The 26070-nt window shown below is 40.6% G+C and overlaps 1 protein-coding gene across 7 annotated transcripts in view; it reads right to left on the bottom strand.

Annotated features, from left to right (window-relative positions):
• Positions 1–26070, bottom strand: part of LOC124722921 (protein Malvolio) — a 343226-nt gene that overhangs the window by 60163 nt on the left and 256993 nt on the right. For all 7 annotated transcript variants that reach the window (XR_007006462.1, XM_047248076.1, XM_047248080.1 and 4 more), the window contains 4 exons: positions 21512–21667; positions 21198–21356; positions 13760–13807; positions 8517–8675 (listed from right to left, as the gene is read on the bottom strand). Coding sequence is in view for 6 of the 7 variants with exons in the window: in XM_047248076.1 (XP_047104032.1) it covers positions 8517–8675; positions 13760–13807; positions 21198–21356; positions 21512–21667 (522 nt within the window). In the remaining variant the exon portion in view is untranslated. The remainder of the gene's footprint in view (positions 1–8516; positions 8676–13759; positions 13808–21197; positions 21357–21511; positions 21668–26070) is intronic.

Here is a 26070-nt window from a genome sequence, read left to right as displayed (position 1 = left end):
CCTTTACTATTTTGAGAAAAACTTACACAAACTGTACTATAGCAGACTCCACCTTTATGCAAACAAGGTTAGTTTGTTTTGGTGATAAATGGAAGACAAGAGCAAAATTGCTCTATAGTTCTCTACATTCTCTGCAACACTTTTCTTTGTATACTGAAGTTATTACTTTAGCTTGTGATACATGTGAGAAATCTGCCAATTTGTAATGATTCATTAATTGTTACTGTTGAAAAAGCTACTATACTATTTATGCATTCTTTAGGTAGACAAACTTCGATTTCACGTAGTGTTTGTGGTGTTCCTCTGTCTTCTACTACTGTCACTGTTATGAGCGCAGATGTGCATGCTGTGACAATTGCCTCTCTTTTTCTGAGTTTACTACTTTCTCTGCAGCTGTTATAACTGTTGTTCTCTCAACATTTTCTTATGTAGATCATGTTTGTGTATATTTTACTACCATTACAAATGGAGAAGCTTGTAGGGGAGGGCTTTGCAGTACTTTCATGGCCTTCTTTGTGTATAATGATTGGCAGGTCTCCTCATCTAATAGTAATGTAATTGTGGAACAGCTCTCACTTCTGTTACAAGCACTATTGAGTGCTACTAATCCTCAGGTTGACTAATTACTGAGCTCTTTAAATAGATGCTTGCTCTGTGCCATAAAGTGCCTTCTTATTAGCTCATCTTTGCTGAGGAGGAAAATATCTGAGGTGGACTCTCAGGTATGCCCTTCTGTTGGCTTTTTGAATATATTTGTTTATAAAAGAATATTCAAAAAGCTTAAGCCTGTCACAATTGCTTTTCACTCACCTAATCTAATTAATGTAACCAGATCATATTCCAACACCACTTGATACATTTTTGCCACATAACATACACTTACAGTTGGTAATTACTTGCAATTTACAGGGTGACCTAATATAATGTCTATATGCATCGCCATTTTTCTACTACAGTGCTTTCATATGCATTCTTCCTACACAAAACTTTATGGTGCAGTGTTTTATTTGCATTCTTTTAGTGTCCCACTTACTGTGGTTATTGTTAATGTTTGGCCTTGGTGTCCACAAGTCTTAATTATTTTGTCCCTACATAGTATTCATGCTGTACATCTATAATATTCTATTGTGAACCACTATAATCTAGAATTTTTCTCATTCCATGTGTTAGTGATTATTGACAAGAGTGTATGGAAGATAAATAAAAGAAATGAATAAATTCATTCATACACAGAATTTTTTTACTTCATTTGCATTCATTCATATCGGCATGGTCAGTAGATGAAACTTGTTTTCCACTTCTAAACAATTACCAGTATACATATTTTGGAACGATGATCTGTTAAAGTATTGCAACTAAACAGAGCTGAACCACCACCCCCACCCCTTTCCCCAAACTTATGGAAGGATGAAGTATCTAAGCCACTGGTGAGTGCCGCCCAAATGTGATGCCAAATGAAGGTAAGTGTTCATTTTTCACAATTATTTCATCACAGGTCACATCACGCCATAAAACTTCTCAACAGATGAAATGAAAGTTTACTTCGTAGTTGAAATTTATTTATGTGCAATTCATGCAAACAGTTTGTTTCAAAGTATATACTTCTTAGTACAGAAACATTCTTTCTTCAAAGGTATTCAGTTTAGAGCAGCGAAATTCTAACCTGGTAATCTGTATTTTGAGACCTCATATAATTTCAATACATAATGGAAATTTAGTTAACTTACTGAGAAAAGAGAATTCATTGAAATTTGTATTGGCATACCAAAACTTTACGGCAATACCATTACATACTCATCTTAGGTCAGTGAGATTTTCTTAATGGAAAGAAAGTTTCTCAGGGAAAGGTGCACAAACTGAGAAGAGATATCATATCATTCATTAGAACTGCATTTCACTTAAAAAATATTAACAGGAGAAATTTCTTTAAATTTTAAAAAAAGCATGAATACAAGGTTGCTGAAATGGTGGACTAAAACATATGTAGAACATGTCTTTCAGGGCAGCGTTAGTTTTTGAAACGACTCATACAATTGCTTATTACCAGTGCCTCTCTATAGGGGGTGTTATAATTCGAACACTACTTGCCCAATTTTCGTGTTTATTTTTTTAATTCACAGGTATATCATCCAATCAGGTTTTAAAATGGATTTTGCTACATAATGAATAAACAGCGGCAATAACAGTGTCCGTAAAATGTTAGCTGCCAGTGTGCTACTTTGCAAAGTGCTGTCCACATTATTAGACCTGCGTCAAAGTGATGCAATATTTAACATAAAAAACAAAACAAAACCCTAATAGAAAGTCCGCGAGAGCATACGAGAATCTTTCGCGGGTGGCTTTCAATCAAAATTTTTGTCATTAAAAATCATCTTACACAGGAACTGCAAAACGGAAGAATGGTGAATGGTGGTCAGCCATAAAAGATAAATGTATACCGTTGCAGGCGTTTAGATTGGCCTTTTCGAGATTTACAATTTATACGACAGCACTTAACAGTTTAGGAATGGTATTGGAAAAGAGCACACTGGTGGCAAACACTTGCACTTTGTGTAGCTGACGATCTTTGAATGGCTAACCAGACTGCCATCAAACAAGTCGTGACAATCCCCATTAAAGCAACTTTAAAATAAACTACAATGAAATGGGTCCATTCATTTGGGAGTTTTGATGCCTCAGATAGTGAAAGTTGTTACAGCCACTTTTTACGTCGGGGCTAAAAGGTATGCAGAAATAAGTTACAGACAAAAGAACTGGGTCATTTAAGAAAGGAAATCTTGTAATTCATGAGAGAGGTATGTCAGATTTCTTTACGAATTTTCCTTGTGCGGTTCCCGTAACAGTCTATTGCTGTGCCCAAACGGACTGCGAGCACCGGCACCAGACTACGTGCGTGACGTCACTGAGCGGGCGCGCAGGCTTTCCTCTATAGGGGGTGCTGACACAGCCCAAGTATCGATACAGAGGAAAGGACAGAGATACTCAGGGCTCGTGCCACTGCTGCAGCTTGCTCCTGCAGAGGGCACTGCATCAGCCACGGACACATCAAGTGGACTGTAAATACAGTGGCCCCACACTCATCTGATAGTTCTAGCTATTATCTGAAGCCTTTAATACAAGTGTGATTTACCCTGCCTGGGTTTACACTTTTCGATTCAGAATGCTGCCTGAAATATTTGCTTTTTCTCGCAATAACTTTCAATATGCTCTGGACTTTATTTCTGGCTAGCTGTTCACTTTTTGAACTCCGTTGTTGCAGAACACAGGAACTACTTGTTGGTTCCCGGTTCCTGTGTCACAGCCAGTGTACTGTATTTACTCAAATCTAAGCCACACTTTTTTTCTGGTTTTTGTAATCCAAAAATCCGCCTGCAGATTAGAATCGAGTGCAAAGGAAGCGGAAGTTCTGAAAAATGTTGGTAGGTGCTGGCACAACTAACTTCTGCTGCCGAATATATGTAGTGCTACACAGGCATGCTGTGGAGGCACAAAGATAAATACTGGCACCAAAACCTCTGTGTCAGTAAATAAATTAATAGAAAAGGTAGAAGAATGTAAACATTATGCTATGTATTCTTTCGTGTTTGCTGCTATCTCATGTAAATCCTGTCTGCCTAATAAACTACGAAACTAGAGTGAGACAACAGCAAATGCGGAAGAATATACATATATCATGTCATGTTTATATTCATATTAAACTTATGCTGAATAGTGATACAGTCAGAAATGAAGCACGGCAACTGACTAGATTTTTAAATCTACGATGACTAATTTCTGTGCAGAATGTAATGTACTGAAGAGGTATCTGCAAAGATTTTCAAATGGAGAAAAATTTTTGGTAAACTCTCATTCAGAACATCATCTATCATACGCAGTCTATTATTTGGTTCTCATTTATCATTATCACAGAAAGCAGCAGTGTCAGTAACAACAAATAGCAATCTCTTGCCATTTTTTCGCTAATGAGACAATTCCTCTTTTTTTATTGTAAGCGGCAGTAGTGCGCACAAAAGCAAGCCATGCCACGAGCGGCAACAGGTCGTAAGGGCTCATTATCAGAATGCGGCAAACAATGCACAACACAGTACAATAATGCATTTTCAGCTTAGAGTGACGTAAACACCTACAACAAAGAGAACGGAACTTATCAGATCAAAGCAAAATAAGCAATCGATTCAAACCAGATGAAGCACGTGAAAAAGGAAGGGTACCCATATAAATATGGATGGAGCGCCTGACACATAGCAATGGCTACTTGGTAAAGCTTAACTGTTAAGCTTACGACTCGAACCAAACTACTGTTGCTGTATCTCCATCCATTCGACCTAAATTGTGTCTCATGTTACAACGGAACAACTTTGTTTCATTTTGGAGGTGCAGTCTAAAACTTTTCTCTCCCCCTGAATTTCAAGTCTCAAATTTCAGGTGCGGCTTAGATTCGGTAAATTTTTTTTTCTTGTTTTTGAGTCTCATTTTTCAGGTGTGGCTTAGATTCGAGTAAATACAGTAAGTGATCACAAACTCTGTTCTATCTAAACGACTGACTGATTTTAACAGGGAAGCTAAAACAGCTTAGGTCTGACCTGCCACTGCCCGCACTGAAACTAGGTTTATTGTGCAGTATCGCTCCCTGTATATCTAGTAAAGCCAACCAGTGCCCTTAAATAGTGCAAGGAGTCCCGCTACCAGTTTTTTGTTAGACACAATTTCTTCAGGTCTAGTTGTCCCGAAGATACTGTATCTTTCACTCTCCAATGCCATTCATTCGAAGATTAGGTGTGATGCAGTTTCTTCACCCTCATCACAGATCCTACATTTAGGGTCCTCTACCATTATACCCATTGTGTGTAGGTGTTTTTTGAAATTCCCATGGCCGGTCATCAGTCCAGTCATGAGCTTGATCTCTTTCCTGTTCAAGCCCAGGATTACAGAGCTTCTTTTAAAACATGGCTTGGGAATCATTACCTTACCATGTTTTTGTTTATGGACCTTGGTCCAATATCCTACGTGATGTTTCCTAAGCCAGTTCCGTAGTTCTAATTTGATCATAGCCTTGGTGATTGTCAGGACAGGTTCCAGTCCAATAAATGGAGTTATTGCCCCCATCCTAGCCAATCTATCGGCTTGTTCATTGCCACAGATCCCCGAGTGGCAGGGGACCCACACTAGATTTACCCTATTGCTTCCCTCTAGCTCCACCAGAGCCCTGTGGCAATCTGCAACAATCTTAGATCTTGTTGCAGGAGCTGCCAATGATTTCAGGGCTGCCTGGCTGTCTGAATAGATGCAGATGCTACGGTCATTGTAGCACCTACACTTATTCTCCTCCACACATGCCATAATTGCAGTAATTTCAGCTTGGAATACAGAGGCCAGGTTTCCTAGCGAGATGATCCTCTCGTCTTGGCTGAACCTTGTACACCCCTGCCCCAGGACCTTGGTCTGTTTCCGACCAATTGGTGAACCAAACTATTTCCCCCATACGGTGTCACTCTGTTTTTTCCCACTGCTCCCTACTTCCAATTATTATGTTTTAAGGCTTGTCGAAGCAGTTGGGAGTTATTATATAGTGGCAGGCATTTCCCCAGCCATTCCTATATTTACCTCACTCACTACGTTTGTGTGTGATTCTGGATATCCGAATGAGACCCAGTTTTAAGTCTGTGTGCCCCAGTTGCTGCCTTCAACTTGACCCAAAGGTGAAGTGGAGGCATATCCAGCATGGCTTCCATTCCAGCAGTTGGTGTTCTGCTAATTCCGCCTGTTATGGCTAAGCAGGCCACTCTCTGCACCTTAGCAAGCTCCTTAGCAGCAACCCGCTGTTCTACCTTCTTCCAACACACTACGGCCTTGTAACAAATCCTAGGTCTAACGACAGTGGTGTATATCCAGTGCATACTCCTGGGGCTTAGGTCCTAGTTTTTGCCACAAGCCCTCCCAGCACTCACTAGAGTACTTTTTGCTTGGAGCAGCTGCTCTTAAGGTGAGGGGGGCCCAAGTTAGCTTCTCATCCCAGGTTATCCCTACATATTTCTCTATCCCCTTCACAGGTAGAGTTTCATCGAAGAGCTTTAGAGTCCAACTTGAGTGTTGAATATGTCTCTTCATAAATGGCACCACAACAGTCTTCTTAGGATAAACTCTCAGGTCCTGTTTAATGCACCATTTTTGCACAATGTCCAATCCTCCTTGTGCCATATTCCTAACTGTGTCAGTGAATTTGCCAAGTATTACTATGACAAGGTCATCTGCGTATCCTTGGCAGAAGCATTGCCTAGAACTTAGTTTCTCAATGAGTTCGTTCACCGCTAGATTCCACAATAGAGGAGACAAAACTCCTCCTTGTGGGCAGCCTCTAGTGGTCTTAATTACCACCTTTTCGTTCATCATGGTAGCCTCTACCTTCCTTCCATTAAGCATGGCCCTGGACCACCTACATATAGTGGTCCCCAGGTCATGCACGTCTGCTGCCGATACCATGGAATTGAAGGTCGTGCTACTAAAGACCCCCTTTATATCCAGAAAGATGCAGCAGAAAGCTATTTCTTGGAAGTGAAGTGCTTTTTCCACCTTCCCAACGAGTTGGTGGAGAGCTGTCTCACATGATTTACCTGGTGGGTATGCGTGTTGGTTCGAGTGTAGAGGGACCCTACTTAGCCTCCTCTCCCCAACATATACATTAACCAGTTTTTCCAATGTTTTGAGAATGAAGGAGAACAGACTTATTGGTCTCATATCCTTGGCCATGGTATGTTCAAGTCTCCCTGGCTTTGGAATGAAGACAGACTGATGACCTAGACGTTAAGTCCCATAGTGCTCAGAGCCATTTGGAATGAAGACAACCTTCATTGCCCTCCAAGCATTGGGAATGATTCCTACTGCTAGGCTAACCCTGAATAGCCTGCATAGGACTTTTATGAGCTTTCCTCCTGTCTGTTGCAGGAGGGCTGGAAAAATTCCATCTGGGCCAGGTGACTTTAATGGTTGGAATGTTCCCACCGCCCACTGGATTTTGTTGAAGTTCACACAGTCCTTGGCCGATTCCCAGTCCTCTCTTAGAGTGCCTGTGAACTGTTGTCTCTTTGGGGTCACATACTTGTCTGTGTTGTCTGGCAGAGCATACTGAGGAAAGTGAATTTTGAGGAGAAATTCCAGTGTCTCATGTGCTGTCTTTGTATATTCTCCCTCCTCTATCCTCAATGTCCCTCCTGGATTGGTTGGTATTCTAGTGAGAATCTTGTGAAGTCTGGCTTGTGCAGCTGTGCCCTCCACTTCCTCACTGAATGCCTTCTACGATGCCTCCTTTTCTTGTCTGATTGCAAGATTGTAATTGACAAGGGCCTCACGATATTTAGCCCATTGTCCTTTATGTCTCGCAATATTAAACAGTCTCTGTACCTGTTTTCTTTGCATTTCCAGTTTGTTATTCCACCAAGGGACACTCCTATTTGTGCATTTCCTGGTGATTGTGCAGTTCCTGCAGTTTCTCTTCAAAAACAAATAAACTGTGAAAGAAAATTATACTTATTTTCTGTAAATTCTATGAATCATTTTCAATAACTGAACTTCACACACACACTAATGAGCTAGTAACAACATAAGTACAGTAGCGAGCTACTTCTCCTACTACACATATCCCTCTTAGGATTTGGGCAGTGCCATTTCTGATCTTCATGAACAGTGATAGTGGTTTCTACGAGGTCGTGCTGAAAAGTAATGCCTCCAAGTTTTGTATGTGAAAACTCTTAAAGCTTTTCAAATAAGATGAACATTATTAACATCTATGTCTTTATTCATAATGTCTACATATTTTTAGCCCTCTTCCACTAGAGGGCTCCGATATGTAGCATATAACAGGGCAGTGTGCAACTTAACTATGTCGATGCGTAAGAAATATCGTGCTGTAATTTAGTTTCATCTTCAAACAGTTTGTCCATGCATGGAGCAGAATATCATTGACTTTTTCTACTTAAAAAGCTTTAAGATTTTTCACGTAAAAATTCAGAGGCATTACTTTTCAGCATGCCCTTGTGCATTTGATGCCCCACCTGATATTACACCACTATCTTTTTCTTACACTAGGGAATAAACTTACAAGTCATTTGTCCAAAAGGTGGAGACATTGTTTTGTTTTTGTCCTGAGTGTAACTTTGTATTTAGGTAAACTGGAAGTCCAGTGCATTATTTACCTAAACAGGTGATTAAAAGTGTGTATTACATATTCAAATTGTTGGATGATTTTGCACATATATTCTTTTCAGTCTGTCACTTTTTTGCTGAATTTTGATAATGAGATTGCAGCAATAGCAACGTAATTCAATTCTATGTTCAGTACCAGTCGAATGAAACTTATTTGCTACATGTAAATCAGATTCCTAATTTTGTACCTCATACATTTTAAAAGTGTTTCATTATGATGTCACTGTGAACACAATAAAACCTGAAGAAAATTATTAAAGTTAATGCAGCTGTGTTAAACAAAAATATTAAATTTATAAAAATGTAGCAAGATGTACCTCCATTGCAAACTGTCCCGCATATGTTCCAGTCATAGTACTCGACTGCCCAGCTGCTAAAATGCCAACTGCCCATATATACATTGTTGCTATGCCAAAATAACACCCCAAGAAGACTCCAGCTTTATAAATATCAGCATCTACCAATTGAGTGTTGTTCTACTGGAAAAAAAGCAAAAAAACTTATCAATAAAACAAAATGTCAAATTTAAACAACAAAACAGATGAAAACAGGGAAGTAAATTATGCTGCAATACAGTGATGCAAGACATAAGGATCATTATGTGGCAAATTAAAGAGATGGCAATTAATAAAAGGACCAAAACTTCTTACCCACCCTTTTCGCCATTTGACCACAGTTTTGTTTGCTGTCACAATATGATGCATACAGTAGTATTATAATCCAATATGATGCATACAGTAGTATTATAATCCCATAACAGAGCTCTTTTGTAGCTCACTGTTTTACTAACAGTCTTCATGACAGCACTGTACTTGCACAGGTAGATGACACTTTATGCAAGTTTGTGAAATGAAGCCCACAAGTGCAAATATTATCTAATCACTTATAGACTGTACACTGTACATACAAAAGTATAAGCTGACAGAATTTACCCCCTCTTTTTTTTTTTTTAAAAAAAAAAAAAGACAGTGATGATAATCTTTATTTGTCGATAATAACTTTACAGTCTTGAATATCGTCATTTTTCATACACTTTCATTAATAATATCACATCATAAATACAAGTAAGATCTACAAAGAGCAGCACATTATATACTTTGTATAAATATTTATCACCACTGATATACTGCAACTGAAAATACAGAAAAATAGTAACAGAGATAATGGAGTTCAGAAAGCTTTAAGTGAGTATAAACATCTCTTAATGAACTACTGTTTGAAAATGCCCATAAAGAAGTTTACTTGGAGTTCCTTTATACCAATTGGCAATATATTATAGAACTGTCTTCCAGCAGAATTGATACAGAATTGTCTTCCACAAGCAAGTGGGCTGTGAGCTGTAGCACTGTATCTCTTATTATACAATATCCTATGGCAATCTTCTCCAGTATGTGTATTGTAATAATGGATGTGTGTATACATTATGCTCTTTCTACATTCTCTTTTACCATCCTAATTGTTTTAAGAACATACAGAGTACACACACAGTAAATTATACTTGATGAAACAGTCCCTACTGGATTGACATCTACTTATATCAGCGGTTATTTTAACAACTCTGTTTTGAAGCCTGAATATCCTATCTATGTAGACTGTGCCGCATCCCAAATTTCAATCCAATAATTGATAATTTGTATGGATTAGTCCATAGTAGATTTTTATAGGACAGGAGGAGGGGTTATAACAAGTAACTGTTGCAACTAATCTTTTTCCAGATGTAGCTGGTACACACTGCCACGTAAGATGTTCATCAATCACATGCCTAGATATTTATTTTTATTAGATGTTTCAAATTTAGACAGTGGTTGGTTGATTGGATTAAAAGAGGGAAAAAGGCACAAAACTACGAGGTCATCAGTTCCTTGTTCCGAATAAAATAATGCCACAAGTGTGAGAATAAAACAAACAAGATTGACAACTCAAAACGGAATGAAAGGAAAAATCACAAGAATGATGAAGGGCGACAAACATGTAAATGGACAAAAGGGGACAAGAAAACCATAGAAATGAAAAAAATGGGATGAAAACAACAAAGAAGATTACCATGGCTGGCTGACCATGAGAATAAAAAGAAGAAGCCAGCCACTCTGCAACACATTAAGACCTGCAGCCTAGAAGCACTAGGTTGGAGGACACAGAGGGACAAAGGACATGTGGTAAAACTTAGATCGAATGATAAAACCCACCCTCACGAATAAAAGTTAAAACTAAATCAGCCGATGAGGTGTCGTCAGGTAAAATTAGCGGAAACAAGTCCGGTAACCCAAGATTTCATCACTGGGCAGTCGAAGTGAGACAGTGCACCAGAATATGGGCCACTGTCAACCGGGCACCGCACCGACACTCAGGCGGGTCTTCACAGTGCAGGAGGTAACCGTGGGTCACCCAAGTGTGGCCAATGCGGAGCTGGCAGAGGACAACTGATTCCCTGCGAGAAGCCCGCATGGAAGTCATCCACACATTCGTAGTCTCCTTAATGACACGCAGTTTGTTGTGTGTACTGTTATGCCATTCTGACTCCCAAAGCCTACAAACCCTACGGCATAAGTGAGAAACCAAGTCAGGTTCAGAGATGCCCAATTCCAGAAGTGGTTTCCACGTAGCCTGTTTGGGATGCCGACATGTCCTGGGGGTCCACACTAACACCATTCCAAGGCATAGATGGATTCCTGGATGGATGTTACCAAATGATGGCGAGGGTAGCACTGGTGGATATCTTGTAAGCTGCTCAAGGAACCAGTATACAGAAGAAACAATTCCCCAGGGCATGAAGTGCGAGAGAGATGTCCACCAGCTTTGCAGTGAATACACTGCAGCCATCAGGCAAGGAATGCTGTTCAAAATGGCCTCTGTGGATATAGGTGAAGTCAACATGACCATCAGCCATCGAGCCATCAGTGTAAACCACTTCAGAACCCCAGAACATGTCAAGAATCAAGAGGAAGTGACAGCGGAGAGTGGCAGGAGTAACTGAGTTCTTAGGATCATGCGAAACGTCCAGATGAATCTGCAGCCTAGGTGTACACTATGGAGGTGTATGTGGACGGACCTGGATGGGAGGTGGTAAAGGGAAGGACTCCAGTTCAGACAGAAGCGACTGCATGTGAACCACAATCGTTAGCCCTGATATGGGCCGCTGATGTGGGAGATGAACTGCTGTGGGTGGAAAAAAGAGGCGGTAATTTGGATGCTCAGGAGAACGTGCAATGTAACTGGCAAGCAGTTTTGCACACCGGATCTGCAATGGAGGGACTCCAGCCCCCACCAGGACACTGGTCACCGGACTGGTTATGAAAGCTCCCGTCACCAAGTGAACGCCACAGTGGTGCACTGGGTTGAGTACACGCAACACTGTGGGTGCCGACGAACCATGAACCAGACTCCCATAGTCAAGGCGGGATTGAACAAGGGCTTTGTAGAGCTGCAGCAGAGTAGAGTGATCTGCATCCCAGTTGGTGTTGCTCAGGCAGCAGAGGGCATTGATGTGCTGCCAGCACTCCTGCTTAAGCTGACGAAGGTGACGTAGCCAAGTCAGTCGGGTGTCAAAAACCAGTCCTAAGAATCAATATGTCTCAACTACAGTGAGTGGATCATCATGAAGGTAAAGTTCTGGTTCCAGATGAATGGTACGACACTGACAGAAGTGCATTACACATGACTTAGCAGCCGAAAACTGGAAGTCGTGGGCGAGAGCCCATGCCTGCGCCTAGTGGATGGCTCCCTGTAGGCGCCGCTCAGCAACACCAGTACTGGTGGAGCAGTACAAAATGCAGAAGTCATCTGCATACAGAGAGGGTGAGAAGGACGGCCCTATAGCTGCTGCTAAACCGTTAATGGCCACTAAAAATAGTGATACACTTAATACAGTGCCCTGCGGGACCCCATTCTCCTGGATATGGGGGGAACTACTGAAGGCACCAACTTGGACATGGAAAGTACGGAGCAACAGGACATTCTGGATAAAAATCTGGAGTGGGTCTCCGAGACCCCACCCATATTTAGACAGTGGTTCTAGGTTTATGTCCATCTGAGGGTGGTTATAGTTTACCAAGAACTTCATCACTACTATCTAATCCTTACTTAATGAAAATTTATTAATTATAAGACATTACATGATCAGGCCAATGTTCTCCTTATTGTTCAACACATTCCCAGGCAGTAGGTAATGTATCCTCAGCAGAGTTCACTGACTGAGTTTAGTGGCTATGTTAGGTCATTAATACATATACGAAACAAGAACAGCCACAGAATACTACCCTATGAGACTACACAGTTGAGAAACTTGTATGCTTTTACTGTTAGGACCTTCCCTTTATTCTTATAATGATACATGTGATGATCAAGACAGTGAAGACAATGTAAGTGACAGTTCAGTAAGCAACAAGCTGAATACCTACGTACTACATCTTATGAAGGAGCCCTTCTGTTTACCAAGTCAACAGACCCCACCCAATATGTGAATTCTAACTGGCTAAAGTACAAGCCATAGCAACTAGCACAACAGGATGGCTTAGCAATGTTATATATGCTCCACCAACCATTAAACATTAAATGGCTGACAAGATAAATGACAAATAAAATACGAGTCCTGTTTTCTTTCGCGTAGGCCATGTTTCTATGGCATACGTGGGAATTTTACAAATTACAGGGTGGAGTGGTAAATTGCTTTTTTAGAATTCACATTTTGGTGACACTGTTGGCTGAATAAGGGGAGGGTGGACATGGTTTATAGTGACTGGCGGGAGGTTTGTATTCAATTGTTGTTCAGTTGTGTTCTCTCCACAGGATTCTTCATAATGGACAGAATTTTCACCCGTATAAAATGTGCACGATCCAGCAATTGTCTGTAAGGGATTATGTAACACGACGAACATCTTGTGAAGACGTGCTTGCAACCATACACTATGACGCAAATGTGTTCTCTTCTGATGAGGCACATTTTCACCTCAGTGGGTGTGTAAACAAACAGAATATGCAGTACTGGAGTAACAGAAACCCCAGGCAAATTCACCAGAGACCCCTCCACTGCAAACGTTTTCTGGAAGGCTTATCTCTCTGATGGGGGATCTCAACTGGGCCGCTCAATCACGGACTGAGCCCTGTGCAATTTTTTTCTTTGGGTTTACCTGAAGTCAAATGCTGAAATTGAAAGAATACCAAAAGACATGCTTGAAAGAGTGCATGAGAATTTCAGAAAACACAACTGGTGCAGTGTGTGGATTGTGAAGGCAGACATTTGCCAGATATACTGTTTAAACCATGTAATTAGAAACTTCCATTATTGTCCAATATGGTGAAAATAAAAAATTTTATAAGTGTTCATTTTTTTAATTTCATTCCCAAATCTGTAATGTACCGTGTTCCACCCTGTATATTGAACTGATGATATATAAATGCTTGAAAACTCACAGTTTGTTCTTATTTGTTACAAGAAATGAATTTTTATCATGAAATATAGGCATTTTATACAAATCAACAGCTTAGGTCTTAAAAACAGGTTACATTTACTGTTAACTTTGGGATATAAATTGCAAATAAGAAATAATTTAAGTCAACTTACCGGAAAAACATCGTAATGTATATTGTTGCTCGACACACACTGATCATACTGTAAAGAAAAGAAAATGGCAGTTAATGGAATAATCAAAATGAGTATTTATACAGCAAAGCACTGGAGGAAAAAGTTTATTGTTGTTATACTAGCAGCAAATTAAATAAGAAATTTAGACAATGATGATGATGATGTGTGTTTCCATGTCTATCAGTGATTAGGAGCACAAGCCACAAGATAAGTCAGAAAAATTGTGATAAATAAAATAATTTTTACAAACTTAAACCGCATTAAGTTCTAAAAGAAATGTGGTAACAAGAAAAGCTTATCCGTTGGCCCACAGACTTAGATATTCACTTAAAAAATGTTTCAATTGACCAATACCTTTGACAAAGATGATTTTGCACTGATAGAATTACAGAAATACAAATGAATCTCTGGCAGAATATGCACCCCATTTAGGAGGAGGATACTTTAAAGCTTTAACTATATATAGATGATCATGGCCTTGCTTTGTGGGATAAAATGTTCATGTCTCATTAAAGTTTTCGCTTAAGGACACAACATTAATGCCAATATCTAGCACAGGACTTACAAAAATTTCATTGTGCTATCAAAACAAATGCCGGATGATATTCCATGCATGCAGCACACGGTCAAATGTCACACCATATGACTTTCACAAGTTTTTAAAACTGAAGGAGCACCCAGATGGAATGACTTCTGCAGACGGCAAAATGTAAAAGAGGCAACTGTGAAGTAGTTGAGAAAGTGGCAGAATATATGAACAATTTTGATATATAAAAACTTGGAGTCAAGGTTACAAAATACACTAACATTTTTGCTGATAGTGTGAAAAAAAATACTAAAGGTCAGTATTGAACACAAAGTAAATACAGAAATACTGTACAGTCTCATTTAAATATTTCTAACATTTTGTAAATTTCTTTCTTTCAAATTCTGAATTTACTGTGTCATCTGAACAAGACACAGCCAGGACAAAAGCACCAAAGGCGCAAAGATACAAGCTGGTGCCTGCCATTGAGACTCGCTATTCGCACGAGTTCCACCATCACCATGGGCAGCACTGAGGATGAAGATATCGACTTCGCATCAGCCAATTGCAAGTTAAGTACAATCCGCCAATGACCGGACAACAACGGACAGAAACCTACTCGGAAGATAGAAGAGCAGTTCTCACCCACTTGGTTATAGATCATCATCCAGTGCTAGCTTGGACATGGAACGTTGTTTAGTGAACTCTTAGAAGTGAACAGACAGTTGTTGTAAACTGCATTTGCTGTGTACCATAAAGTTTGCCTACGATTATTTGCACTTAGCCATTCAGGGCCTTTTTGTGTTATATTACATGCAGTGTTGCAGACTTAATCATTCAACTAGTCACAAAGATAAGTAAACCATTTTAACTCATTTTTGTGACTTTGTTACTAATTTGTTGGAGTGTTGTAATACCTTTGTTCTCTTATCCTGTTACCTGACCCTGCACATAGCTGTATAGTAGTGGTAGGGAGAAATTGTCTTAGTGGTGTACTGCACCAGAAGACGTTTCACAGACTCGGCCTACCGCAACATCAGTGGCAACTTGGCCTCCACAGCAGTAGCGATGAGGGCTTTACAAAACTGGCAATGAGGGTTCACAAAAGAATTTCAGTCAGACAGTGACATCAATATGGAGTCGATAAATTATAATGGCAGATTGAGACAAGCAGTTGTGACACCTTGTGCTTTTAGTAACTGCCTTAAGCAAGTTTTATGAGCAGAGTTTGTGGTCTGCTACATTCTACAATGTCAGCAACACAGTGAGCTATAGACAGTCATGATGCCGACAGTAACATGCCATCATCTGTCTAATGGTGACAACAAAAGCAAGTTGGGCAATAGCAGGGTAATTATCAAATTGTTATTTATCAGCTTTGGCTTTTTGTTTTGGCCATGAGTTTGTTTCCAAATAGTCCTTTTCCTTTGACTGCTTATGAGAATTCAGCATGAACGGGACTGTGTGTCAATGCATTGTACCTGCACTCAATAAATTCCTGTTTGGTATCTGTTACAGACTCAGTAATGCAGAATGTTGCTCCACTGCACTCACTGGATTATGTTCAGCAACTGCTAGTTACACTGGGAGCTAAGTTACAGTCTCTGCATGACTTACAGCTCTCTGATGTTCCCCTTTCTAGACAATTCATAGATGCTACTCAGGGAGAACAATTGCTCAAAAAATTTCACAATCTCTGAAAAGGATGTGTGTTTCAAAGAAGTAATATGTTTTTGGAAGGGCTCTCAGGATTATTAAAGTAGTTGACAGACACTGTTTTCCTGTAACGTATCCTCCGGAGTACACTGAGTGCCTCTGTTGCTTACTATTAATAATGTACCACTTATATATCTGCATGCTAGTTTCATCCTAAGTGCCCTACACACCAGTCAGCTACGTAAACAGTGCCTAGAGCTATGGCCAACTCTGTTGCATGCTCATTATACAACAGAAGAGGAAAATTTCAAAGAATAGATTTTATTTGTCTAAAGTGTCTGGAATTGGCCTGGTGACAAACTCCACATTCACCTTTTGATTTGAATAAAGTGACCCACGATTTGAACACCACTTACAGATTAAAGAGACACTCAGTCTCTGAGCTGGAAGGTCATCATCAGCATCAGTGTTTATGGGTGGAAAATGTTGCACCAGCAGTGTTTCATCTGTCACACCATTTTCTTCACAGCTTTTGCAATCTAAATTAGAAATCTTAATCTCTTCTCATGTTACACTGTTTTCTACTGTGAATAGACCACAACGATCCTCTCAGCATAAACAGATTCTCTACAGTCCCTACTGCAACTAAATAGACTGAGAACCTGCCAACAACAGTTATTAAAGTCATCCAGGAACCAAGTCACCTAAGAAAAAGTAGTATCCTTGACCCAGGTTCTTGTTACATTTTCAACTACATAACTGAGGACGTTATTAAGCTAATTATCTAAATTAACCTACTATAACTGAAATCAAGAAACAATAATAAACATAGTATTCCACTGAGTAACAATAAAACAGAAAGAAAACATCATAAGTGGAACACAGCAGCACAGAATCAACTAAGTGAACTATATACACCATTCAATGTAACTGAAGGTCACTTTTTCGAAACCCTGTAATTGTCTCCCACTGAGATGGAGGCGTTTGAAATTCAGCTCTTAATTTGCCTACACGCTTCCTCTGTAATGGTGAAAAAGTGTGGCACCATGTGACATCACGCTTATGTTTGGAGGTGCTTTGAACCCTGTGATGTGTGAGGTGGGTTAACAATGTCACATTGGTACCAAATTTCGTGACAATTCTGCTCGAGGCCACCGTCGACGTATCAGACAACGGGAAAGTCATTAAACCCCTCTTTCCCATATTTCACCATTTCTCTTGAGGCCTCTGTGATGGAGCTCACAACTGTAACACTCAGTGTTGAAACCACACAGTTTCCTTACAGGTCGCCGAGATAAACATTTCACACACACTGTCGTTCAGAATCAATACAAAAAGGCCTCAGAGGTTGACATAAAGGGTATCAGTGAAACCACCCCTTCCCTTAGGGTATTGATTCCCACACATTCCACAGTGAGATAAGCAATAGGGTGATATCCTTGGCAACCTTTAACACTGCTGACATACCCTGGATGATACAACCCTCGTCTAAAGACATTGTGGGCCCGCAACACTACTGAATGTGACGGGCTCCCTTGGAAGTCTAGCATGACGACAAAATTTTTGCTCTGGTGTATAGGGTGGAAGCACTAGGGACCGTTCAAAATGATTTCACGAAATTTGAATTTGATTCAAAGCAGCAAAATGTGTTTATGCTTTTTTAACCCTCCTGTTCCAAGCCCTCTTGTGACATGATCAAAGAGGAGTATGATACTGATACATGCAAGAATAAAATGGCAGAGGGTCACTCTAGGATCCCCCAGTATGGCAACACCCTCAGTGCTACCTGTGCACCTTTATTGGGCACTTTAAAATGTCCCTATATAGAAGAGCCATTCACTGATTCCTATGCACTGGCATGGCAGGCATCCCTTTTGACACCATCAGATTTTGCATGCGACCAGCAGGCACTAGTTTAGTAATGTATTGCGGCTCAGCTAAGATGTGTTGAAATGATTGCCTGTCACACTGTCGCCTGGGAATCAGTGACTGACTCTCTCAGTACAGGGCCGTTTTCTAAGATCAATAAAGGTGGCACCAAGGCTGTTGCCGAACAGGGCTGGTGGGGGTGGGGATCTCAGAGGGACGCTTTGCTGTTTCATTAACATACATGGCAACGGGCAATGTTACACATGTACCCTCCACCCCATGAGTATGTCAAAAGAGAGTGCATAGTGGGGGGTGTCAGCAGTGTCAAATGTTGTCAAGAATGTCATCCTATTGCTCATTGCACAGTGGACTGTCATTTTTGACTGCAAAATGTGTGGGTATCAAGTCCCTAAAGAAAGTGGTGGTTTCATTGACACACTCTATGCCACCCCCTGAGAACTTTTCATGTCAACTGTGAGCAGCAGTCTATCTGAAATGTCTTCTTCGGCCACGCAAAATCATGTGATTTCAACATTTGGGCATTGCAGTTCTGACCTCCATCACATGGGGATCAAGAGAGAGGGTGAAATGTGGGTAAAAGGGAGGGGAGTGTGATGTCCTTCCCATTGTGCGACACTCCCACAGCTGCTACTGGAAATGAGCAGAATTATCATGAAATTTGGTGCCATTGTGGCATCGTTAACTCACCTTACACCTCACATCAAATTCTGGGCTCCAGTTTTCTTTCGCACGTGTCGACACTTTTCTGTTCAAAGCAATGCCGTACCTAATGGTGATGAAAGGTGCCACACTTTTGCACCATTATAAAGGAAGGTCGTAGGCACCTTTGAGCCAAATTTCAATCTTCTTCACAATGAGAGAACATTAAAAAAGGTTTAGAAAAAGTGACCGTTTAATTGCATTGTGCAGTGTGTGCAAGTTTTTGCTGTGTTTTCCACTGTGGAAAAGTCATGAAAACTGTTGTATTCTGAGGGTTGTCAGAGATTATTCTGGGTACCTGCACCAATTTAACACAATATATATTTGGGGCTGGCTGAAAGCTTACTAGTTTGACAGTCTTTCTGTTGTGCTTATCTGTGACTCAGCATCTTCGCAATATGGTGAGTAGCCATCTATCCTTGTCATAATATTGTCATTATTCCATCCCAGATTTTCAACAGTGCAGTTATTGCAATAGAGTAATGTATATGACATGGCTTGTTTCACAGGTGGTCTGGCCTCTGATGAGATAGGATACGCCTGTGACAGGACTGGGGTAGGAAGTGCTGGGTGGGTGTATTTGGCAAGTCTTACATCTGCGTCTTCCACAAGGATATGATCCCTGCAACAAAGGGTTATGAGTGGGAATGGCATAGCAATGAACAAGGATGTTGTGTAGGTAATGGAACACCCTTAAACCCACCTACCACCAACAATACCTGCATTTTGACAGTGATGAGAACTCCTCCTTTGCCCAGTACGCAGGAGGTCTCATTAGGGTCTTCCTGATCAACCAGTATCACCTGGACTGGAAAACTGAACCATATCCTTCACCAAGACTATCATCATGCCCTGAAATTAGGGAATCCTACACAAGATTCTTCCCACCCCTCCTGAAGTGGTGTTCCATTGCCCATCCAACCTACACAACATACTAGTCCATCCCTATACCACTCTTCCTCCCAATGCTTGGTTGCAGGGATCATATACCCGTGGAAGACACAGATGTAAGTCCTGCCCAATCCACCCACCCAGAACTTCTTACTGCAGTCCTATCGCAGGCTTATCCTACCCCCATCAGAGGATATCCACCTGCGAAATCAGCCATGTCATACACCAACTCTGCTGTAATCACTGCATGGTTTTTTATGTCGATGTGGCAACCAAAATGAACAGCCACCACCAAACTGTGGACACAGCAAAACAGACTACTTAGTGGCACAGCATGCAGCTAAGCACAACATGCTTGATTTCAATGGCTGCTTCACAACCCAGACTATCTGGATTCCTCTCTCCACCACTAGTTTTTCTGAAGTACACAAATGGGAGTTATCCTGCAACACATCCTTTACTCCTGGAACAATCCTGGCCTCATTTTCCATTAACTGACTGACCCCACACCCTCCAGACAACAGCATCCCCTTCCTCTGTCCTATTACCCCCTCGCAATTCACTTATCTATGTCACCTTCATCATGTGCTGCTTTCCATCAGCTCTGGCACCCATGCTACACGTGCCTAGCCCATGCACCTGTCATCTCTCCCTCCTACATTCCGAGTGAGCAAAATTGCTGCCTCCCTCCAAGCCTCCAGCTACTCATGGCACCCAACCCCTCTTGCTGCCTCTCTCTCCCTCTACCCATCCACCCTAGTCCAATGCCAAACTGCATTCTTGGCACTGTGCACCCAGTCAGCACTGGGGATACAGGCAGGCATGCATGCTGGTGTGTGTGTGGAAGGGGGGGGGGGTTGTGTTTGTGTGTGTATTTTTACTCTAGCTCAAGAATGGATTTATTCTGAAAGCTAGCAAGATTTCTGTCTTTTTTGTGACTCAATACCTATGCTTTTAGGTGTGTGGTCCCCTTTACTCCCAAAGTATTTATAAAGTAATACGTTACTTCATTTTGTGCTTCCTTGACTGTGGTGGCCAATTAAATATGTTTAGGGGTCCCAATGGAACATTTGTTTTGACCCATCCCTCTCTGCACATTCTCCTTTTCGACCCTGCCATTTTCGTACCGGTATTAAACATAAAAAACTTCTGCAAACTTGCTAATAACTTCCAGCAACTGGCAAGTTCAGTAAGTTTTTGCAGCAAGATGCAAGAAACTGTTTCCACTAACCTGTAGTGGCTACTTGGGCAAGTTGATGAAATTTGCAGAAGTTGACTTTTTAAGGGTATTTCCTCATGAAAGAACTTGCAGAAGTAGCTCCTGCAAACGACTCATGGGTGTTTATTTACTAGTGGATACACACACACACACACACACACACACACACACACACACACACACACAAAGCCTTTAGAACACAGGGTATAGCAACACAAAATATTTGTACGTGTGAATCTTTCAAGGCAATACTACACAGATCCTATGAGCATGTAACAGGCTGTCATTTTCTACGCAAACCAGAATTCTCACAGTCCAGCAGAAGAAATTGATGAAGGCACAAAACAATGATTTTATTTGATTTATTTATTCATTTAGGGACTATTTCTTACTGATATCAGATTTTTCATCATGATCCAAATGTATTAAATAGCTCAAAATATACATACACACACACAATATTTATGTATAATACTCTCTTGCAGGTATATTTAAACACTAAGTTCAATTCATGCACTTGTAACTACATAACTTACCACAGCTTCATTCGTTTTCATATACAATCCTTTTGCAAATACTGAAACCACAAAAATGTTGATGATGAAACTCACAAACAATGCAATGCAAGCTTCGATGAAGAAGTATTTATTTGCTTCACGGACTTTCTCTGGCTTCCTTCGGTCGACTTCTCGAGACTAAAAAATGAACAACAATGAAAATACTATTTCTGCTACTTAAATGTTTAAAAACACTACTTAATTGTATAGTCATTTTAGGTAACATTTATACAAATAACAAATCAGTCATTTTAAAAGTGCACTATCAAGTGTTATACACAATTCAAACAAACCTTGACTAATGCTGAATGCAGGTACAGGTTATGTGGCATAATGACTGCTCCAACAATCCCAACTGCTTGGAGTAATGCTGTGCTGTCACAGTTTGAGCACCATGGAAAAAACAGACCTTTCACAACCTCCCCTTGATCAGGTGCCACAACAACATACTAAAACAAAAAACCACCATTACAAGCACAGAAGGGATATCAACAGCAACACATAAATCAATACTGTTTTCCTACATACATAGTAAAAAAATAAATGTGTGTTCTAGTTGAACAAAAGTTTTTCAACATTCTGTCAAATCATATAATGATACACCTGCTGAATTTCATCATCTTCATACAGTTGCCTAAGCATACAGGAATTATGAAACAATTAAAAGCATCTATACAAAATATTGGTACTCAGAATACATTCAAATTTTTACTAATTTACAAACATAACATAATCATATTTATCATTTTCCAAAGCAATAAATGCTACCTGTTCACAAATGCTGCAGTGATAGTTTATACTTGTTTTAAATGCATAAAAAGTAAAATAAATTAATCTTCAACCTGATGTTTGTTTTGAGGTATAGAGTGATTAACTAGGCTTACCCTTACTGGAGGTATTATGTCCTCGTCTTACCCTGATCTGTAAGTCAACTTTGTAAGTCAATTATATGGAAACTTAAAGTTTAATGTGCGATATCCACTGCCTCCATCACATATCTCACATAGAGATCATGAGAATAAGAGGAAAGAAACTCAGGAGTGTACATATAGTTAGTAATTCTCTCTTGACTCCAAACATGAATCAGACATGGCAGAAAATCGGCCATATCGGTAAGAAGTGTGAGTGTGTGTGTGTGTGTGTGTGTATATATATATATATATATATATATATATATATATATATAAACAAAGATGATGTGACTTACCAAATGAAAGTTCTGGCAGGTCGACAGACACACAAACACACACAAACATACACACAAAATTCAAGCTTTCACAACAAACTGTTGCCTCATCAGGAAAGAGGGAAGGAGAGGGAAAGACGAAAGGATGTGGGTTTTAAGGGAGAGGGTAAGGAGTCATTCCAATCCCGGGAGCGGAAAGACTTACCTTAGGGGGAAAAAAGGACGGGTATACACTCGCACACACACACATATCCATCCACACATATACAGACACAAGCAGACATATTTGGTCTTTAAATATGTCTGCTTGTGTCTGTATATGTGTGGATGGATATGTGTGTGTGTGTGTGTGCGCGAGTGTATACCCGTCCTTTTTTCCCCCTAAGGTAAGTCTTTCCGCTCCCGGGATTGGAATGACTCCTTACCCTCTCCCTTAAAACCCACATCCTTTCGTCTTTCCCTCTCCTTCCCTCTTTCCTGATGAGGCAACAGTTTGTTGCGAAAGCTTGAATTTTGTGTGTATGTTTGTGTGTCTGTCGACCTGGCAGCACTTTCATTTGGTAAGTCACATCATCTTTGTTTTTAGATATATTTTTCCTACGTGGAATGTTTCCCTCTATTATAACTATATATATGTGTGTGTGCGTGTGTGTGTGTGTGTGTGTGTGTGTGTGTGTGTGTGTGAGCTGTGATGAGAACGTGAAAGCATTTATCTTTGTTCAGAAAATAGTGATTACAAATAAATGTTGTGACACTGAATTTCACAATATGTGCTGGATTATGGTGATTTCTTTCCTCTGTTTTAGAGGATGAGGTAATGATGTGACATCAGTAAATGTGTTTGGATCCAGAAACTTGACCTGAAAAGCATTCAGACAATATGGAAAGCTTCCAATAAGGGGAAGAAACTGTTGTATGCTCTCTTGAGAAGAGCTGATCCACAACTGTTGTAACTGGTCCTTAATATCCTGGATACTAGCAATCGGCTGGTGTTAACATCCAAGATGGTCCCAAACATGTTCTATGGAGACAGAGACAGGAAAAATGGCAGCATGACACTTGCATGAGAGGTAGCGCATGAGTACATAGGATGTCCATGGTACCATCGGAGTTCCCTCAATCACTACCAGCTGTGACCTGAAGTCATACCCAACGGCTCCCCACATCAAGTCACCAAGAGTAACAACACTGTGTCTCTCCAAAAAATTAGAAGAATGGGACCTCTGCCATGGTTACCACCATACTTGCCAATGATGGTTACGTGAGGTAGTGCGGAACTGCGATTCATTGCTGAACAGAATGTGACACCAGTCAACAGCAGTCCATGCTTCCCAGTCACAGCACCATTTCAAATGCAGCTGTTTGTGTTAACAGCTGCCTACGCATGGGATGGTAATCTCTAGTCTGACAGCTACTAGTCTCAGACCTATGGTATGGAATAACACAGAATGTTGCAGGGAGTCCATTACTTTTTCTCGGATGGCAAATGCAGGTTGGAAGGGGTTATGACAAGTGACAAGTATGCCTGCCCTCACATTCCCATGTAGTCCAACATCAGGTCACTGTCACATCCAAATGCCCAACAAATCTGGATATTGCACGATTCGACCAGCTGGCTAAATGGAGACACACAATGAGGCCCCTTCCAAAGTCTGTCAGGTGACAATAGCTCTGTCTCACAAGAGAACATGGCTTCTCAGTGTCCTTCAAAGTGATCACTCAACAATTCATGCCCCTCATATACTCTACCAGGCCTGGTAACAACACTAATGCTCCCTGGTGGCCATTCCCAGTGACGGCTCACGTAGAATTTTACAATTGGGGTAGGATATTAAAAAATAAATAGATTGTGTTTCACTACATCATCACGGTGAGTGACACTTAATACCGTTGTGACATTAGCTTTACCTAATGCACTAAGATTCAATATGCTGTTTACATGTTTTAGATTTCAGCTATGGTTTTTTTAGTAATGCATTTATATGACCTAGATCTCTCACTGCCCCTGTGCCCATGCATCACTGTTCCCGAATAACAAACATGAAAAGCACTTTTTTACCACCACCTATAACATTCAGATTTACAAGGGTAATAATTGTAACTAAATATAGCTATATGAACTGAACTATTTAAAATATATAAATTTTATAATCAATTGTTTAACATTGTTAGGAACAGAATAAAAAGTGACTTAACAGTGGGAATTGGACCCGAGCTGATGAATTGCAAGTCTGTGTGCTTGACCATGGGACTACCACAATAATACATGGACTGCTACTCAAATATCCCTCATACAGATCTTTAGAGTGCATTTTACCTTTTCCCCTCAGATGAAATATTCTAGCCCTCCTGTTGCCATATACAGGGTGTCCCATTTATCTTGACCGCCCTAAATAACTGTTTGTCCAGATGCAAATTACAAAATGTTTCAAACAAATGTTCTTTAGCCATCAGGGGGACATCAATTAGCATGATTGCCTTCGTTGTATCTTTGTTTTTTTACAAAGACATGAACAGTGGTATGACTTTTTTAAATGGCACACTGTATTTTTTATTCGGTAATTCATTTCCTCTCCTAAAGTCCTATTCAAAATGTATCACAGTGTACCATTCACTAATAAATGTGATACTAGGGCATCCCGCTGGGTAGACTGTTTGCCGGGTGCAAGTCTTTCTATTTGACGCCACTTCGGCGACTTGTGCGTCGATGGGGATGAAATGATGATGATTAGGACAACACAACACCCAGTCCCTGAGCGGAGAAAATTTCTGACCCAGCCGGGAATCGAACCTGGGCCCTTAGGATTGACATTCTGTCGCGCTGACCACTCAGCTACTGGGGGCGGACTACCATTCACTGAAACACAACATTATTAATTACATAACACAACATTGACTTTGAGTCCAGGATCACAAACTCGTCCATTTGATGGAGCTGTCAGAAAACAAACAAAATCATAGTAAAAACATAACACAAAATTGACTGACTCTCCTGTACCATTGCTCAGGAGTAGAACATTCAAAGGTGCTCCAAGTGGTGACCCTGGACACCGATAAACTGGTGCACTCATTGAATGAAAGAATTATTTACTGCTTCCAGTGTTGCCTGCTGGAGAGAATGACAAGCAACCATGATATGTTCCTGCATGTCCTGTGGAGTTGTTGGTATATCGTGATGGACAACGTCTTTAATGCATCCCCAAAGAAAAAAGTCCAGAGGATTTAAATCAGGAGACCTAGTAGGTCAAGTAACTGTTCCTCCGCGACCAATCCATCTGGCAGGATACCTTTGGTTCAGAACATGACATGCACGCACGGCATTATGTGCTGGACATCCATCATGTTGATATCACATAAGCATTCTGGTTCTTAGCAGCACTTCGTCCAGAAGAGGAAGAAGAATTCGTCTGAGGAAGTTGGCGTATGTTGTGCCATTTAGACTACTATTGATGAAATAAGGGCCAATAATTGTAGTACCAAACATCCCACACCAGAAGTTAACTCTCCACTGACCTGTCTAAGCCATCGTGGTTTGTCACTGGACCAATAACGCATGTTCCTTGTATTTACCTGTCCTTTGTTCGAGAAGGAACATTCATCAGTAAATAGAACATTGAAGAAGTAGTTCGGGTTGGTGAGGATTTGCTGCTGTGCCCACTGACATAA

The sequence above is a fragment of the Schistocerca piceifrons genome, chromosome X, assembly GCF_021461385.2.
Source record: "Schistocerca piceifrons isolate TAMUIC-IGC-003096 chromosome X, iqSchPice1.1, whole genome shotgun sequence".
NCBI classification, from domain to species: Eukaryota; Metazoa; Arthropoda; class Insecta; order Orthoptera; family Acrididae; genus Schistocerca; species Schistocerca piceifrons.
This window is presented reverse-complemented; position numbering and strand designations above follow the sequence as displayed.